The sequence below is a fragment of the Danio rerio genome, chromosome 23, assembly GCF_052040795.2.
Source record: "Danio rerio strain M-AB ecotype USA chromosome 23, GRCz13ab, whole genome shotgun sequence".
Lineage (NCBI taxonomy): Eukaryota > Metazoa > Chordata > Actinopteri > Cypriniformes > Danionidae > Danio > Danio rerio.
In genome coordinates, this window is record NC_141043.1 from 44,762,501 (window position 1) to 44,779,409 (window position 16,909).

General features: G+C 36.4%; 1 protein-coding gene across 2 annotated transcripts in view; it reads right to left on the minus strand.

Annotated features, from left to right (window-relative positions):
- The window catches only part of scube3 (signal peptide, CUB domain, EGF-like 3), a 294,145-nt gene that overhangs the window by 110,507 nt on the left and 166,729 nt on the right, over positions 1–16,909 (minus strand). For both annotated transcript variants that reach the window (XM_087304850.1, NM_001260501.3), the window contains 2 exon segments: positions 16,324–16,470; positions 14,417–14,533 (listed from right to left, as the gene is read on the minus strand). In XM_087304850.1, coding sequence (XP_087160976.1) covers positions 14,417–14,533; positions 16,324–16,470 — 264 coding nt within the window.

Here is a 16,909-nt window from a genome sequence, read left to right on the forward strand (position 1 = left end):
CATATATTTTTCCCTCCAATTTCCGTTTAACGGAGAGATTTTTTTCAACACATTTCTAATCATAAAAGTTTAATAACTCATTTCAAATAGCTGATTTCTTTTATCTTTGCCATGATGACAGTAAATAATTTTTGACTCGATAACTTTCAAGACACTACACTGTAAAAAATAAATGCGTAAAATTTACGGTAAAAAAACAGCAGCTGTGGTTGCCAGTATTTTACCGTTAAAACACGGTACAAACCGTAAAAGTAATTTTTAAATTTACGGTAAATTACCGTATTTTAATAATTTATCGAGGTAATATGTCTGTATTTTGAATGATCAACATCTACACAACTTTTGTTACACAGTTAGACACGTTAGCACACCCACATGCAGGTGGTGATGAGGAAGTTACATAATGAGTCAATGCTCATCACAATCAACTTTTCGCACAAGCAGAAAAGAGTATCAGCATAAAGAAGGTGCTCAGTGTCATTCACACAGCTACTAAACACCAGTATGGTAACACGCATAAAATTAAAGTTATGAAATAAACAATGTTTATCAACATTAGATGTAACATAAATCTCTAATGTACATATCTGATGGGGAAACAACTAAAAAGATAATAAAAATAGCATTTTTCTTGGAAAATATTTTATCATAAGAAATGTCGTAATTGCAATACTCAATAATTTGGCACTTTTCCCCAGTATTGTGCAGTCTGGTAAAACTAATATATCAGAAAACTACATTTTTACCTTTTTTATATTCTTTGGAAAACATTTAATTCACACAAAAATGCTCAATTTCGCAGCCTTCTTTTTCACGTCTTTAATTTGAAACTGTCAAATCTCTTAGATTGATTAAAAACAAGAAAAGTGATACATTTTTGAAACATTACGATAATTAATTTGAAAATGCCACTGATACACGAGCTTTTCCAAGTAGCTGTTTATCTTAAATTATGAACTAATTTATTGATTCTTATAAAATTATTTAATATCTATTATAATTTAATCAGCTCTGCTAAATTACTATCGTCATTAGCCACTTTTACACAGTACGACTTTACCGGTAAATTAAAAATGTGCTGTTCACACATGCGAGAACGTTCCGGATTTTTTCTGGAAAAGACCATTCACACATCTATAATGCCGGTAAAATCTGACATCATTAACCAAAAATGACCTTGTATTTGTATTTGTAAACAAGGAAAGGGTTGATGGTTTGACTTTTATTTAAAGCTTTAGCATTCATGCAGCTAGACTAACATCTAGCAGCTAAATGTGTCAGGAAAAATACTCAAAGGATTTTATTTTCATAAATGCGTCTGAGTGTTCTGTTTAGCTAATGCTGAGTTCAGACTGCATGATTTTCAAAGTAGTCGTGTCACAGATGTTTTCACACTGCATGACTATCTGGGCTTGCGTTTCGTCGCTGCTTTGTTTACACTGCAGGATGGATCGGCGACAGGGACTTTCACATTGCATGACTTTACTATAGGAAGAATCGCAGACAACTTTGTCCAAACTACGTCTCACAGCCAAAAACACGCAGTATATCTTTTGTTATTAACTACATAATGAGAAAGAAGCCTTTAATGGGGTAGAACATGTACATGTTTGCTCACCTGGGTTTAAAGGGAATTAGCCATTTCTCCCAACGTTGATAATAAACTAATTTCTTTCTGTTTGGAACGTCAAACAGACACGGTTGCTCCTGAGTCCTGTCAAACCTCCACTAGTTTTTCCTCCATTTCGTGGGTCCAAATAAACCGAAAAAGAGCGCTTTTACCTTCTCCCCCAGCCTCCCGCTGACCTGCAGCAGGTATACACACACGCACACGCAAGTGAAAGCTGCTCTCTCATTGGCTGTAGGCGATGGCTGATGTTATTTTCAGTTAAAACACAATTCACACGGCATGATTTAAATCGCCGACAGCTCCAGATATTCAGCACGCCAAATATCTCACAGGCATCGGCGACTCATCGGCGATTCTCTCAGATCGTGTCTTTGATAGTTCATACTGTGTGATTGTCTCTCACGTGCACAAACAGCGGTTTGCCTGTGATTTCAGGCATTTGTCGGCGATTTCTCAAAACCTGTCGGCGAGCCAAAATCGGGGCTAAAATCACGCAGTCTGAACTAGGCATAAAGTAAACACCTCACGTCAGCGTGCTCTAATCGTGAACGCGCTCTCACAGAGCAGCATTCCAGCAAATTATTGGTAACGTTACAACTTTTCTTTCCGGAAAATTGCCTGAACGAATTTACCGGTATTTTCAAAAAGACCTACATACAGAACTTTCAGGAAAAATGTCGGTAATTTTCCAGAAATGTCTGTATGTGTCATCGACTCGGTCCCAGTCATTCCCCTCGCTGGCCAGCAGAGGCCGCCATCTCCGGACTTCTAGCATTACATCATCCACTTACACTGATCGCGCACACCTGTTCTCCATTTAGTTAATGACCCACGTACCCTTTATAAGCCGCACTCAAACCTTCATTCAGTGCGAAGTCTTGTTCAGCCCCGGCCAGCATTACTGAGCGTTATATCCTGCCTGATCTCCTGTGAATTACTCCAGCCCGTTTCTGACTCTGCTTTGCCTTCCGCCTGCCCACGACCCAAGCCTGATACACGGACTCTGATACTCGCTGCCTGCCCTTAACTCAAGCCTGATACACGGACTCTGAATCACGCCGCCTGCCTCTAACCCAGGGGTCGGCAACCCAAAATGTTGAAAGAGCCATATTGGACCAAAAAAAACAAAAACAAATATGTCTGGAGCCGCAAAAAATTCAAAGCCTTATATAAGCCTTATAATGATGGCAACACATGCTGTATGTATTTATATTAGCTATATTAGCCTACTATAAAAATGACTTTGTTAGCTACAAATACATACTGAGCCTTCATGATTAAATGTTCATTTCCCTGCAGTGCATCCTGTAGAGAATGACGCGCCACGTGACTACTCTGTTGTACGATGCCGTCTCAAGTTCAACTTAATTACAGTATATTAATGAATTATGTTTAACGTTCAAGTTTAACTTCATTACAATATTAATGAATTATGTTTAATGTTCAAGTTTAACTTCATTACAATATTAATGCATTATGTTTTGCTTTGATGAAATTAAAGAAATGCAATAAAGAAATCAGATTTTTTAATGTTTTTATTTTTTATTTTGAGGATTCAATAAAACAACATCAAAATGAACGTGCACAACGTGCCCCTTATCTGGGCAACAAACAGTGCAATAAAACGCAGTCTGCCATTTCCATTTCAAGATCAGCTCGAGTCATTCCTGGGAATGTTCTCAACAAGGAAGGGTCAATTTCCAGGGGTGTGTGTCAAGGAAAGACAGTCTCGTTTTTTCCTTTCGCAACTCGCAAAATCTGCTCCCAAATGCAGTTTGCATATCAACGATCGCACCTTGTAAATAATCACCGTTGAGTGAGTGATCGGGATGGGCTTCTTTGAATTCTCTCAGGGAGGAAAAATGAGAAAGCGTGCCCCGCTGTACACCTTTGGCAAAGACAGCTTGCGCTCCATGGCGCATCACACAGCCGCCGGTTTGTTTACAACAGCTACCTGCCTGGCATCCCGCCCTGCGGATAGAAACGTGTGTCGCAGGCTATGACGCAAATCTTCGTTGACAGAAATGTTGAAATTAAATATTCTACACACTTTTACAGCATTGGAAAATGTTAAGATTGTTTGTCCTCCTATAGAAACCATATTAAAACAAAAAATATATTTAACTCCCTCATCGTTTTCCATTTTCAAACATTTTTTGAAAAAGTTCCAGGGAGCCACTAGGGCAGCGCTAAAGAGCCGCATGCGGCTCTAGAGCCGCGGGTTGCCGACCCCTGCTCTAACCCATGCCTGGTAAATCACTCTGTGTCTGTCAGCCGCCAGCCTTAAGACCCTTATTGCTATTGTTGTTGTGTGTTCGCACCTTCGTGCGTATTGAATGTTTGAGTGAAAGTGTGACTAATAAATACTGCATAATGGATCCCTCCGTGTCCGTCTCCCCGTTACAGTATGTCTGAAGCGGCTAATGTTACTATTATTTTCCTGTAGGTTCATTTTCAGTTAAAGTCAGAAATATTTGCCCTCCTGATTTATTAGCCAACCTGAATATTTTTTCCCCAATTTGTGCTTACCAGAAAGATGAATTTTTCCAATACATTTATAAACAATAGTTTTAATAACTCATTTCTAATAACTGATTTCTTTTCTTTGCCATGATCACAGTACATAGTATTTAGATATTTTTCAAGATACTAGTATTCAGCTTTTAAAAGCTTAACTAAGTTAATTATGGTAATTAGGCAAGTCATTGTATAACGATGGTTTGTTCTGTTGACAATAGAAAATAAAAATTGCTCCAGGGGGCTAATAACATTGACCTTTTTTAATTTTAACTGCTTTTATTCTAGCCAAAATAAAACAAATACAACTTTCTCCACAAGAAAAAATATTTTAGGAAATACTGTGAAAAATTCCTTGCTTTGTTAAACATCATTTGGGAAAAAAAAACTCACAGGAGGGCGAGTAATTCTGACTCCAACCGTAAATGCAGCCCGACTACTTCAGAGTTAAACTGGTGACAGCACTGAGTTCATGGTATTGATGAGGTCTGACGAACAAAAATACACTCATTCTGATTCACTGATGTAAAACGGATGAGGTATTTCTAGATGTCTGAGTAAATCCAACCAGAGATGTTGTTCATGATCCAGTCACTGAGCAAATCACTGCAAAGGCATCTGAAAATGTCTTTAACACATGCTCCGTCTGCTCCTCTGGACGCTTTTATTCTTAACATGCTGTAAACAAAGAGAGGGGGGAAACACTGCTGTAATGGCAAGACTTGAAAAAGAGTCAGAAATGAAAGCCTGTGCAGTTTCTTCAACTTGATGAAACTTCTGACTGTGTGGAGGTTTTCAAAACAAAGCAGACAGTGTGTATTCCAAGGGAATTGCTGATCGTTTTCTACATGTGATCATCAGTGGAAGAATTCTCTTATTTTTTTCTCCTTCACTTTTATATAGAATAAAAAAAGTCAGTTCCACCACTTTTTATACAGGTGCAGGGCCGGAGCAAGCTGAACTGCCGCTCTAGGCAGAGGACGATCATGCCGCCCTCAACCCCAATGTGAAAACGAAAGTGACCAGTTATGAAAATGAAGTGAGGTGTCGTGGACCTTTATTCTGCCGCCTTATGCGCGGATATAATTGAGGACGCGTGGGTGCTGAGGGAGGGAGGGAGGTGTTGCCGACGTTGCTCTCTCTATTCTGCCGCCCTATGCGCGGAAATAACTGAGGACGCGCAGGTGTCGCGGACCTCTATTCTGCCGCCCTATGTGCGGATATAACTGAGGACGCGCGGGTGCTGAGGGAGGTGTCGCTGACGCTGCCCTCTATTCTGTCGCCTATGCGCGAATATATCTGAGGACGCGGGTGGTGAGGGAGGTGTTGTGGACATAAATGAGGACGCTGGTGGTGAGGGAGGTGTCGTGGACATAACTGAGGACGCCGGTGGTAGGGGGGTGTTGCGGACGCCGCCCTCTCTATACTGCCGCCCTAGGCGGCCGCCTAGGTCGGCTCTATGAACGCGCCGGCCCTGTACAGGTGGCATATTACACTATATATATATATATATATATATATATATATATATATTAGTGCTGTCAATCGATTAAAAAATTGTACTAATTAATCGCACTTAAAAAAAATTTTACTCGCGATTAACCGCATTTAAAAGACTCAAACTTGGAATTTTGGCTATTCGAGTGTAAAATTTATGTAAATGCAAGACAAATACGGTTTAAATTTAAAATATAATTCATTGTTAGAATTTTGTTTTTTGCAGCACAAACACTGAGTAGGGTTTTCACCTTGGAGCAAAAAAACATGTGTTATTCTCGTATGCCCAATACGACATCTGGTAAAAACTACTTGATCAAATCAAATTTTAAATGTCTTAAAATTCTGTGGGAAATTTCAGGTTGGATCTCATGTAATTTATTGTTTTCTAATGCATCCCATTCCTTTTGCCACTTGTTTAAAATGTAAGCGTTGATAAAAGGTTTCATCTCTGACGGAGGAATTTGGCATTTGTTTACTACTTGCTTCAAAGCATCTTTAGCAGCTGCATCAGCTCGCTCATTGCCTGAAAGTCCGACATGTCCTGGAACCAAGCAAAAACTGATGTGATGAAACTGATTTTGTAGTTGGTGAACTTTAGTTAAAATATTATCAATCAAAGGATGATCATCACATTTTTAAAGCAATTTTACCAAAATGTTGTTGTTTTTATTTGGTCACAATTTTTTTTTGTCACAAAGTCCAGGAGGGATTGAGTTAAAATTTTAAAAAGTAGCAAAACAGCTTTTTAAAAAGTTACCAAGGCAGTTCAAAAGTGACTTTCAAATCACCAAAAGTTGCCTGTTTTACAATATAAATATAAAAAAATGTATCCTCGGGACACAGAAGTGCCTGTCGCTGAAGAAACATCCATCCAAGCCTCTCATCTCACCTTCTCTTATCAAGCCAGCGGTTAGCAGCGCCTCGGGGGATTGTGGGTAGGCCACATCAATTACAGTGTGACTCCAGCCCATCGCTCAACAGGGGCTCATTAATAAGTTCAGCTTGTTTTATTGTGGCTTTCTGGCCTATTAGAGGCTGTGAGAGAGCGATTGGGGCCGACCGCAGCCCATCTGGATTCCCGAGACCCTGACAGATCGTGGCCCGCACTTTTCTCACTCCGTTTTGTCTTTTTTTCCTTCCAGACGTCTCATTGCAGAGCTGCTGGCAGGTTTTGAGGGGGAAACGTAGGGGTAATAATAGGGTGTCTGAGTGAGACCTTGACATTAGAGTCCAAAAAGCGGATCAGGAGCCAAAAACAACCACTCGTTTTTTGTTTTTTTTTGGGAAACATGCTTCTTGATATTTAGGCTGCTGAAGGAACGTGTGTATGTTTGTTTCTATTTGGATGCGGCCGCTAAGAGGAGGGTTGCTAACTGAAGGATTCATATAATGCCATCCTGAAGTCTGCGGGTCTGCTTGTTTTATGACTTTTCCAGCTATTACGGCTGACGCTACTAAGATCCATTTTCAGCTTAAGCAAACACTGATAAAAACGTCTGTTTTTGTGAGAGCATCGGTTTCTGTAGCTGACTACACTGCAAAAACTTTGGGTTCCATGCAATTCCTTTATGATGTCCTGACACAAATCCATTAAGCTACCCTTATTATTTTTAGCAAATTTAAAGGTGCTGTATGTACGTTGACTCTTCTAAAGCAGTGGTTCCCAACCTGGGGTCCGCGCCCCCCTAAGGGGGGCGCCAGAGTTCACAGGGGGGGCGCGGGAGAGGATAAGTATTGAGGTAGAAAAAGGCATAAAAATGCTCCACTATTATAAAGGGCTTTGCAATTAATCGAAAATCCGATTTAGATTTCGGTTTCAAACGATTATACAAAAGCATTAATCGAGATAAATGGTTATTGCATCATATTTTGCCACGTTCAAGTTGTACACGTGTTGCTCTTAAAAGTGCGAAAGAGCTTATGTGTGTGTGCAGCACGATCACGCAGTCAGAAGCATGCGGCCAGTCAGCATTCACTGTCATTCACACACTGAGACGAGCAGAGGAGCGCAGACATCTAAAGTCATCTTAACGTGAGCGCTTTAATGGTCAAATAGGTGTCAAAACGCGGTGTTAGTGATTATTTACATTAACCCTCATTTGTGTAATAAACAAACGAGTTGAGGATCAAAAGACGTGAAAGAGAAACCATTAAAGAGACAGCGCGCTATAATCCTTCTGCCGCCTGTTTTTATTATTATTAAACAAACATAACAAGAAAACCCTCGCTGGTCTTGACTGAAGGAATGCTGTAGCTAAAGTGTTTTTGTTACAGTGAAGATGCTTAAAGCACAGTTTGTTTCATATTTTTATTTTATTCTATTGTATTTATTTCTCTTTCCTTTGCAGGGTGGAAAATAACTGTATGTATACAGTTGAAGTCAGAATTATTAGCCCTCTTGAATATTAGCAAACCTTTTCCTGCCCAATTTCTGTTTCATGGAATAAATATTTTATTAACTTATTTCTGAACATAATAGTTTTGATATCTCATTTCTAATTACTGAGATTTCTTTTTGTCTTTGTTATAATGACAGCACATAATATTTTACTAGATATTTTTCAAAATACAAGCATTTAGATTAAAGTGCAGTTCAAAGGCTTAATTAGAGTAATAAGGCAAGTCATTATAACGGTAGTTTATTCTGCAGACAATCAAAAATATATATTGCTTAAGGGGGCTAATAATATTGACCTTAAATTGGTTTCAAAATATTTAAACCTTTCTTTATTCAAGCTAAAATAAAACAAATAGAAGAAAAAATATTATAGGAAATACTGTTAAATTTCCTTGCTCTGTTAAGCATAATTTAAGAAATATTTATTAAAAAAAAATCTCAGGAGCGCTAATAATTTTGACTTTAACTGGCAATGGTTTTGAATGATCGTGATTACAATTATGACCAAAATAATCATGATTATGATTTTTCCCAAAATCGAGTAGCCCTACTATTATATATGTATTTTTAAGTACCAAAAAAAAATCTAAACACATACTTAAAATTCCAACATAATAGTGAAAATAATTAAAATAAATAACTTTAAATAATTATTTAAATTTTGCTCACTCGCGCAATCTGCTTGTCAACGTGTCGTAAAGGCAAAATCAAAACAAAAATGGCAGACAAACGTAAATGCAGTGATTCTTCAGAGGCGAAGAAAAAGATTAGACAGTATGTCAAAGCCTACCTAGATTTTAGTTTTATTGAAGGCCAAGACAAGTTAAAACTGATTAATTAATATTTTCTATACATATTACTATATATTAATATTACACAAAAACACACGCACACACACACACACACACACACACACACACACACACACACACATACATACATACATACATACATATATATATATATATATATATATATATATATATATATATATATATATATATATATATATATATATATATATATATATATATATATATATACACAGTACATATGTGTGTGCGTGCGTGTGTATTTATATGGTGGGGGGGCTCCAATGTTTGTATATGTTCATGGGGGGGGCCCCAAAGAAAAAGGTTGGGAACCACTGTTCTAAAGCATAGAAATACTATAATATGTTTGCGGATATTTAGGAAGCATGCTAAGTGAACATTCTTGTTTATCTGATTTGAACATGTGCATTATGAGCCAGAACGGCTGTCTTTGTTTAGGTCATTTAACCCGCCCAATGTTAGCTTAGCCTAGCCAAATATATCTCAGAACCCCGCTTGCCTATTTCAACATCGTATTTCAGTCATTCAGTCAGCAAAGCTCTCAAAGTATGTGTCCGTGACTGAAGTGTTACCTCTGGTGGACAGTAGCAGCCTCCGAAATGAGACACAGATTCCGAGTTCCACACGAGGAAGTTAATAATTAGCAAATAATATAAATATTACAAACGTAAACGTTAGGTGAGCAGTTTACACTGTAACCGCGTGTCCTAACAACACACTACATGACTAGATTCACAGTGATAAGAGATTTATCCTAACTTATGCTGTTTGCACCAGACGAAACAGGATAGAAACTTAAATACAGCCATTAACAAGCACAGAATAGTGCACTTACTGCACTCCAGCTAAATGGTAAGGTTTATAATCTAATTAATACATATCAAAGCTCTTTAACAATATTTATTGTACATGCTGAATCACTGATATGTTGGTGTCGGCAATCTGGCGACCTGCACTTGTGTATGTTTTGAACCAGCCGTGCAATACCTAGTTTAACCACTGGGTGTCAAACTTACATACTGCACCTTTAGGCGGATTGAGAATAATTAAGGTGTACAAAAAAAACAAAACAACAACAACAAAAACAACTCAAGAGTTGAGTTGATTATGCTCATTTTATAAAAGCAGTTTGAACTAACAGCAAAAAAGATTTTTGAAGTGTAGGGTGGCTTAAAGTGCGACTTAATGTATAAACAAATCACACAATTATATATATTAATGTATTAATATATTAATGTCTAGATTATATTACAGCCTAAAATAAATAAATATAACTGACAAAATGAGTATGAAAAAAAAGCTAAATATAAAACATTTATTTAATAATTATTAATAAATATCAACTATTTATTAATTATTACATTTTATAAATTAATACTTGTTTCATTATTAAACAAAAAATGTATTAAATAATAGTTAAATATAATATTAATCATTGCAATATATATTAGGAAATTATGGTTATGAAAGGTTTGCAAAAGAAATGTTTAAACAAGATTATTTTATATAAAATGTAGTCATAAAATTATTTGGTTGTTTGTAAATAACAATAAAATATAATAATAATAACAACAGTTGCAGTAGAATAAAAAATATAAGAATCCTTGTAATATTTTACTTATAATTTAAGATAAATATAATAATAGTATTGGTAATAAAAAGGTAAACAATATTATTAATACAATTTATATAAAATGAAATATTTCTGCAAATATTTTATTACCATAATTTCTTAATATACATTTTAAACACAATAATTTATGAAATTATATTAAATAATGATAAAAAAAGTTGTGGTAGAATAAAAAAAGAAATATTAATAATCCTTGTAATATATATTAAAAATATGGTAATAAACATAAAAAAAATTAAACATAAGGTTAATTAATATAAAATGTAATCATAATATTGTTTGTTTGTTTGTAAATAATAATAAAATACTACTACTACTACTACTAATAATAATAATAATATTAATAATGGAATAAAAATATAATAGCAATCCTTATAATATTTTAAGGAAAATTACCCCAAATTTTAAAACAAAAATAGTAACAGTATCGGTAATAAAAAAGCTAGACAATATTATTAATACATTTTATATAAGAAATTAATCATATGTTTAAACATTTTTTTGCCAATGTTTTATTACCGGAATTTCTTAATATATGTTTGAAACATAATATTTTATTAAATGATATTCAAATATAATAAAAAAATATTTGTAGATCCCTTGCTAGCCCTCTTTGGTGTGTGATTTGACAGTCCGTGACAGCAAGGTTGTTACCTTTACCACAATTTTAGCCCGACGTGCCATACTTTTAAAGTGGAAACACCCCCCATTGCCCCATTCTCTGGCTTAATAGATTCCTTTTATAAGACTTGGGATTCCTTTCTTCCCTAAATCAAAGGTCTACCTATTACATCTGGTGCTGGCAACCTGTAACATTTACCATTTTATAAATTTTTTTTTAATTATTATTATTTTTTCCAATCTGTATCCAGTTATTCTGACGTCATGTTCTTATGTATTTAATTTTCCTAATTTGGCATGTATTTATTTATTATAATTATTTTTTTAATGTATTGTTGTTTTGTTGAGTTAATGAATGAGAGGTTAGGGGATGGGATTAACAATATATTACTGTTTCCCTCTTACTATTTAATTTGTATTGTTATACAAAAGACCAAAAAAAAGATAATAAATAAAAATAGTTGAAGTAGAATAAATAAATATTATATTAATCCTCATAATATATATTTAACAAATATGGTAATAAACATTTGCAAAAATAAATGTTTAAACATAAGATTAATTTATACAAAATGTAATCACAATATTGTTTGGTTGTTTGTAAATAATAATAATAATAATAATAATAATATAATATATAATATATAATAATATTAGCTGTAGTAAATAAATTATAAAAAATACATAATAATTATAATAATAAAAATATAAAAAACAATCACAAATTTAAAAATATAGTAATATATAATATATATTTTATATATATTTATCGGTAATAAAAAGCTAAACAATGGTATTTTTACATTTTATATAAAAAATTTATTACATGTTTAAACAAATTTCTTTGATAATGTTTTATTACGGTAATTTCTTAATGATTGTTTTTAATAGCTATCCAAAAAAAAAAAATTGTAAGAAAATCATTCTCACTTTAAATAAACATACATAAACACACACATAATTAAATATTAACATTTTATATTATGTAATTCAAAAGCTGGATTGCTAGTGATTGGCTGCAGCAGCACAAAGCAAAGCTGTGATTGGCTAAAAACACACACATACACAAACTTGTGTCATAAAGCTGCTGTGTGTCATTCTTTAGAATACTACAACAATAAAATATTGCTTTAAATCCAGAGAAAACTATAAAGAAACAATCTTTATTTAAGCAAAATCGTTTTATGACACTAAAAGCGTATAAATCCCACACCACAGCTTTAAACAGCATTCAAACCAATCAGTGCTCATTAAAAAAAGTGAAATGTGTTCAGTGAATCAAGGCAAGCGAGGTTAAGCAGAAAAAAAGAGAAAGACGAGCAGAGCAGCAAGGCACATAACTCTTCACATTCAATGATCTCGACTTCCTAACTCTGAAATATTGTCGAATACATCAAGTTTAAATCTCATGCGCAAGTGTCTTTTTTGCGCTCGACTTTCAGTTTATAGCTCCCATGATGCCCGTAAATCCTCATCCGTGACTAGGCTAATGGAAAGGCTAACATATGTATGTAAATGAAGCGTAGCTAAAGGACAATGTGCTCACTGTAAAACACTCGAGATGCACAGAACAGCCCGTTTTTCTCACTGTATGATGAGTGGAACTCGGAGATTCGGTTCCGCCACATAAAAATAAAGGCAAACTCTGGGCTTGACAAAACATTAAGTTGGGAGTTTTCCACAAGGAGTCTCTTAAATGCTATGCTTTTGCTTTAACAACCTCTGGAGTGCGCTAGAAAATGTGGTAAAGTGGAAGTCAAGCAGTCAGTAAAGATTACATTACTTTGGAAATTGATTTCAACTTTAAAAGTAACAAGTGATATGAAATGTCCACTTTTTATTGTTTGACGTAATCTCACCTGAAGCATGAAGGGCTGTATTTTAATGATCTAGGCGCAAAGTCTAAAAGACAGGGCGCAAAAGCATTAAGGTCGTGTCCAAATCCACTTTTGCTATTTTAAGGACGAAAAAACACAATTTGCACCACGGCGCATGGTCTAACAGGGTCGTGCTTATTCTATTTATGAGTTATGGGTGTGGTTTGAGCATAACATGCATTAAACCAATCAAAGTGTCACCTTCCATTACCTTTAAAGGACCAAAAACCCTCCCTGCCTCAGTAAAAGTCAGGAAAGTGGGCGAGTCTAGCTCTGTTTAGGTTGGAGTGATGGGGGAGGAAAAGATGGAAGGTTTTGCATAAAAATGGGAGTTTCTGTTTGGGCATGCGCTGATTTTCACTTAAGGAAAACAAACAGACGCAGGGGGGAAAGACAGTGACTATGTTTACATGCACATAAGTAATCCAATTATTTGCCAAATTATAAATTTGTCGAATTTAACTGGAGCTTGGTACATTCAGGAACATTTCATGCATGCCCCCCGTGACAAATGAGATGTTGAATGCGAGGAACTGCTGGAAGAGTGTTGTTTTAATGGAATGTTTGATACCGAACGGCGAATGGGAGAGAAAAAAACCTCTGCATTTCTCAGCAACTTAGATGCACTCGGTAGGTAGCATCAGAAAGCCGCGTGTGTATAGACTATCCGGTCACAAAATGCGGCGAAAATCCTTCTCGTCGACAATAGTTTGATTGTTTACATGTTTACACACTGAGAGGAGCATTTACAGCGGATCTCTTTTAGCCCTTATATTGTAGTGATATTAACGTACAGTTAATAAAGTAACTAAATCATTTGACTTAGGTCCGTCTTTAAACACTAAAAGAGTACTGCTGACGATATGAACGAATAAAAAATAAAAAAAACGAGGATGACAAAGGTATGGAGGTTGGACTATTTATACGGATATAAATGTGTCTGATTGGTTAGTGATTGATGATGCGAGATCAGCCGTGGTCAATCATTTTTCATTTATAAAACTTCACGGAGTGTATGTGTGTGTATTTGAAAGTGTATGGATGTTTCCCAGTGCTGGAGTGCAGCTGGAAAGGCATCCGCTGTGTAAAACGCATACTATAGTTGGCAGTTCATTCCGTTGTGGTGACCCCTGATAAATAAGGTACTAAGCCGAAGGAAAATGAAAGAATGATGTAAACTGACTGCTTCACTTCCACTTTAAAAGTCATCGTGAATTAAAAAAAATATCCAGGACCATCAAATAATCTTTCATCAACTAATAATCTCAAGCTATTTTACTTTTACTTGCTGCCAATAATCATCAGGTTATTTATCCCCACACTAGTGAACATCCTTTACCAATTCAACCAACTCCCTATGGATAAAAGTCATGGCAGTTGAGTTGTGTGTGCAGTCAGTGAACTCACCTACACAGGTCTTTCCATCTGAGTGAAGAGCAAACTTCATGTGACACGAGCATTTGGGCCCATGATCCGTTTCCTCACAGATGTGCTGACAGCCGCCATTACCATAGTTACAGGTCACTAGACAGCAGAACAACACAACAGATTAGAGATGACCAGAGTCGGACAGAAACCTTTATTTTTTGCTATTTCTGCCTATACCTTTTTTTAAAAAGTCCATTAATCATATCATTCTTCCCAGCCAACATTTATTCATCTATTTAACCATCCATCTATTAATCTACCCAAAGTTCAAGAAAGATCATTCATCTTTCTTTCCAATCTGTTCATCCACTCGTTCATTCATTTACTTATCTATTGTACTATACATCCATCCATCCATCAATCCATCCATCCAATGTTTTGTTCCATCTATCCATCCGTCCATCCATCCATCCATTGTTCCATCTATCCATCATCCATGTTGTTCCATCTATCCATCCATTGTTCTAATCATCCATCCATCAATTCATTGTTCCATCCATCCATTCATCCATCCATCCATCCATCCATCCATCCATCCATCCTTCCTTCCATCAGTTGTTCCATTTATCCACCCATCCATTGTTCCATACATCCATCTGTCCACCCATCCATGCATGCAATGTTCCATACATTCATCCATTCATTATTCTATCCAACTGTCCCTCCATCCATCCATCTATCCATGCATCCGTCCGTCCGTCCATCCATTTATCCACCTATCCATCCACCCATGCATTGTTCCATCTATCCATCCATCCATCCATCCATCCATCCATCCATCCATCCATCCATCCATCCATCCATGTATTGTTTCAATCATCCATCCATCCATCCATGCATTGTTCCATCCATCCATCCATCCATCCATCCAAGCATTGTTCCATACATTCATCCATTCATTGTTCTATCCAATTGTCCATCCATCCATTCATTCATCCACCTAACCATCTGTCCATGCATTGTTCCAATCATCCATTCATCCATGCATTGTTCCATCCGTCCATCCATCCTTCCATCCATCCGTCCATGTATGCATTGTTCTATACACTTATCCATTCATTGTTCTATCCAACTGTCCATCTATCCATCTGTCCTTCCATCCATTCATCCACCTATCCATCCACTCATGCATTGTTCCATCTATCCATCTGTCCATCCATCCATCCATCCATCCATCCATTAATTGATCCAATCATCCATCTATGCATCCATTCATGCATTGTTCCATCTATCCATCCATCCATCCATCAATCCACCTATCCATACACCCATGCATTGTTCCATCTATCCACCCATTTGTTCATCCATCCACCCATGCATTGTTCCATCTATCCATCCATCTGTCCATCCATCCATCCATGCAATGTTCCATCCATCCATCCATACATTGTTCTATCCAACTGTCTATCCATCCATTCATTGTTCTATCTAACTTTCCATCCATCTGTCTGTCTGTCCATTCATCCACATACCATCCACCCACCAATCCATGCATTGTTCTCATCATTCATCCATCTATCCATTCACCCATCGCTCTATCCAACTGTCAATCCATCTATCCATGCATGCTTGTCATCCATCCATCCATCCGTTCATCCATCCATCCGTTCGTCCATCCATCCGTTCGTCCATCCATCCATCCATCCATCCATCCATCCATCCATCCATCCATCCATCCATCAATTCATCCATTGTTCTACTCTTATTTCTGTACATCATTCCACTGATTTATCCAAATATCTATTCCTCCACCCATCCATCAATCATTCTGTTCATTTATTGTTCTCTCTCTCCATCAATCTATTTGGTATAAAATCATCTCTCAAATGCTCCAATCTTTCCTCGCCATTGTGGAGAGTGTGTAATTAACATGATTGATTACTCACATTTACAGTCTCGATTGTTCTTGGTGAGCTGAAATCCTGGTCTGCATTCACAGGCGATGGTTCCTTTAGGGGTCTCACGGCAAATATGGGCACAGCCGTGATTTTTATCCATGCAGGTGGCCACATCCTTAGTTCCATTGAAACGTACTGCGATACACAAACAGAGAGGAGACAGAAATGATGATTACTTTACAAAAGAGAGGTATGTCTCGAGTTGTTTTCAATGCATTTCAGACACTCAATTTTCTATCTTACTAGTTTTGTCACATTGATAAGATTCTCAAAAATCTCACTGGATCATTATCTAGGCCCACTTACATTGCTGTTTGAACTTTGAGATTAGAGAAGACATTTTCAGATGTTTATTGTTTTATTAAAGGTAATCTATATTGACAATGGTGCTCAGTCAGTAAAAATCAATACAGATTTTGTCACTCAGCCCTAACCATTAGTCCTGTTTTGAATCTGCCACTATGCTGACACACAGGCATTTGTAGCTCTGCCTTCTTTTGCAAATGCACCACCCGCGTCCTCAGATATATTCGCGCATAGGCGAATAGACAGAATAGAGAGGGCAGAGACGACT